This window comes from Fulmarus glacialis, unplaced genomic scaffold (assembly GCF_000690835.1).
Source record: "Fulmarus glacialis isolate BGI_N327 unplaced genomic scaffold, ASM69083v1 scaffold26281, whole genome shotgun sequence".
Classification (NCBI taxonomy): Eukaryota; Metazoa; Chordata; class Aves; order Procellariiformes; family Procellariidae; genus Fulmarus; species Fulmarus glacialis.
The window spans coordinates 772-3,994 of NW_009192542.1; the positions used below are offsets into that span (position 1 = coordinate 772).

The window sequence follows — 3,223 nt, forward strand, 5'->3', positions numbered from 1 at the left end:
CGTTCCTGTTGTCTAACAGCACGAATGTAACAAAAACAAAGTTGCAATTTCTTGCCAAGAAACCTTGCTTTATTAATTCAAGAGAAACAAAGCATTTTATTCCTGCAGTAAGGAAAGACATATTATTCCCTCCAAATAAGCTTTATTTGCAGGGACAAACAGAATGTATGACTATTACTCTGATAGTGCAGGCAGGCTTTCTAGCTCCAGCATTACTTTGGCCCCACCGGGATCGGTACATCTGTCTGAAGCCTTTGGGCTCTGCTTGTGGAACCCTCCGGAGAATGACAACATGTTCAGAGTTATTTTGTTCTAAATGCCTTTTTTAATTTTTTTTTTTTTTTTTTATTTAAGCATTCTTCAGTCTGATTTGAATGAGATACCCTAGAGTAAAGGCCCTCTCCAGCGTTCCCATCCATAGAGCTGGACAAGATGCCAAAGCAGGTAAAAGAAAACCAGGAATTGCGTATGCTAATTAAATTTTACCGCCAGGAAAGAATTCTCGGCTTGTTTCCATGCAGTGAAGATTAGGTAACTACTAATGTATATTCACCCCTACTTCATAATTGACTGGACCTATTAACGGTGTGGTTTTGAGCAATGTTACTAACACCAGCTAGTGATTTTTGTTATGCCATTGGCTTTAACGGGGCAGGTGTTAATGCACGTAGGAAGCATATCCTTAAGGGTATTTTTTCAGTAATGAGCTATGCAGTATAGGTATCAGAAGTGATTGTATTTTCAAATATTGTTTTTCTTTTGGCTAAGTGATCACCATCTCTTCTCAAATTAAGCGATGTTGAGCAAGGGGGTGCAGGTGAGCAAAAATAAGCCCTTTCTCAGGTCTTGCAATATCAGCTGCACAATGGGCTTAAGAACTTGGCTGGTGCCAGCGTAATACAGCGAACACATGGGAGGGCACAGGAAGAATGGGCGATTGGCAGAAACTCACCTTGTCCGCAAAGTATTTCATAATTGGCCGTGTCTGTTCTCTGTGAAAGCGGCAAGCAGAAATCAGTTTGATGGCAATGCTTAACTGTGTTCCTACGCTTTTTTTCCCCCGGCTGGGTAAAATTTTGTATTACTAGAAATGAACTACTTACGCTGTTTGCAAAAGATAATAATGCTCCTAAATGAGTACATTATTGTAGCCTTTTTTTTTTTTAGAAATGTGTTAATGGGGTTTTGCAGTGTATTTCCCCCTTTATTAATGAGCTTAGCTCATGTAGTGGGAATGCTGCTAACTAAATTTAGCACTTTTTCTGTATAAACAAGGTGATACTGTTCATTGACTTGGTTAACTTGTAAAGAATTGCAGATCTATGCTACTAAATACAAATGAGTAGGGTTACTTTGAAGAAGTTTCTGTCGAGGAGAACAGAAAAGGAATATCCAGAAAGCAAAAATCAGGACTGGCATCTTTTCCCTTCTTCATTTTCCCTTATAGCTCCTCTCTCCTTGCCCCCAGAAATGACAAAGAGGAGCTGAAATCTCTCGTCTGGCTAAATTTTCCATTACGTTTGTACAACAAATGTGCCCTTCCAACTAATATTGTCAAGGACATGGGAGCCCAGAGGCTAAGATTTAAATACTTTAAGTGATTCAAAGGGGACAAATCTTCACCTAATGCAGGGCAGCTCTTGTAATGCCACCATTTCTTTCCCCTGGCTGCAATGTGTGCACTCTGCGACTTCACTCTTGGGGCCCTCAATCTCTGCTCTAAAAATGAAAGTCTCTTCTAGGAAAAATGCATTTCTGTTGGACCACAGTAGCTTTCAGCTCTACCTTAGCCTCTGCAGCCAGTCCTTCCTACTTCCCTCTGCCCAAAGCAGTGTTTGCATTGAATGCGTGACATTCGTAGGCTTAGAAATACGCTAGTTAAGAACACTGTATAAGTGAGTCTGTGCTGAACAACCTGCAAAATTGCAAGTGCCAGGTAGTGTGAGTCTAACCACAGATTCTTTCCAAGTGCCTTTGCTTACAGCCAGAATTACCAGCGATGAATTCAGTTTACAGACAGTGTTGTCAGCCTGCCATCTCTCATATGCCAGATAATACCTTTCTAAAAACAGAAGCACCCCATGGGAACCATTGCTGCTGGGGGAGGGCAACCGGGAGGAAGAGTAGCTCAAACATACTAAGTTATGACTCCTGCTGAGACTGAACTTCTCTTACATGGAAGCAGTAGAAGAGCCATAAACTGTAGTAGATGAAGTGAAAGTCCAGCTATATTCAGCCTTTGGTGCTGATCTGACATCCTCTCCAGGAAAATGGCCAAAAAGAAGATTCTATTATCCGGAATGACCTCAGTGAATCATTTGAAGAAGAAGTTAGAGCGTTCCTCAGTGATGAAGAGAAACTGCATCTTTTTGATGACCTCACAAAAGTTAATCCGGTGACAACTTCAACAGGTAAGCATCCAGCCAGGGGAGTATCTCCTGAGGAGTCACTTTCCCTGATGGCTACTAATATATGATAGCTGCTGTTCTCATTGCATTAATACTACCATGTACACAGTAGTTAAAGATTCAAAGCCTATTAAAGCCTATTCAAAGCCTTAGAAAGTCACATTTGGCTTGGTTGAATTTTTTTAAAAATACTTTTATTGTGGATTTAGCCATGCTGATCTCTTATCAAGCTTTGCATGCAGAGCTCACATTTGTATTGCTGGTTCAAATAGCCAGGGTGTGGTTGAGACTTAATGCTATTGAAGGACTCCTGCATGACCTTGTGACTGCAGTTTGGTGTTATATGAGCGTATCAGAAAACGAGGCTCTAACTTAGATTCAAAATATATCCATGAAATTGGTTTTGAAAAGTAAATTCTTCACTTAACTTTTAAAGATGATCCTGTGTGCTGTTAGGGATAGAGTTAATTTTCTTCATAGCAGCTAGTATGGGGCCATGTTTTGGATTTATGCTGGAAACAGTGTTGATAACACAGGCATGTTTTCGTCACTGCTGAGCAGCGCTTACACAGAGTCAAGGCCTTTTCTGCTCCTCACCCACCCCAGGCTGGGGGGGCACAAGGAGTTGGGAGGCGACACGGCTGGGACAGCTGACCCCCACTGACCAAAGGGGTATCCCATACCATATGGCATCATGCTCAGCATATACAGCTGGGGGAAGAAGAAGGAAGGGGGGACATTCGGAGTGATGGCATTTGTCTTCCCACGTCACCGTTAGGTGTGATGGAGCCCTGCTTGCCTGGAGATGGCTGAAC

At 41.9% G+C, this 3,223-nt stretch overlaps 1 protein-coding gene across 1 annotated transcript in view; it reads left to right on the forward strand.

Moving 5' to 3' along the window:
* Positions 1-2,266: 2,266 nt before the first annotated feature.
* Positions 2,267-3,223, forward strand: part of MYO19 (myosin XIX) — a gene marked incomplete at its 5' end in the record, with an annotated part of 17,872 nt that continues 16,915 nt past the window's right edge. Inside the window, one exon of the mRNA XM_009587126.1 lies at positions 2,267-2,411. Within this exon, the coding sequence (XP_009585421.1) occupies positions 2,267-2,411 (145 nt within the window). The remainder of the gene's footprint in view (positions 2,412-3,223) is intronic.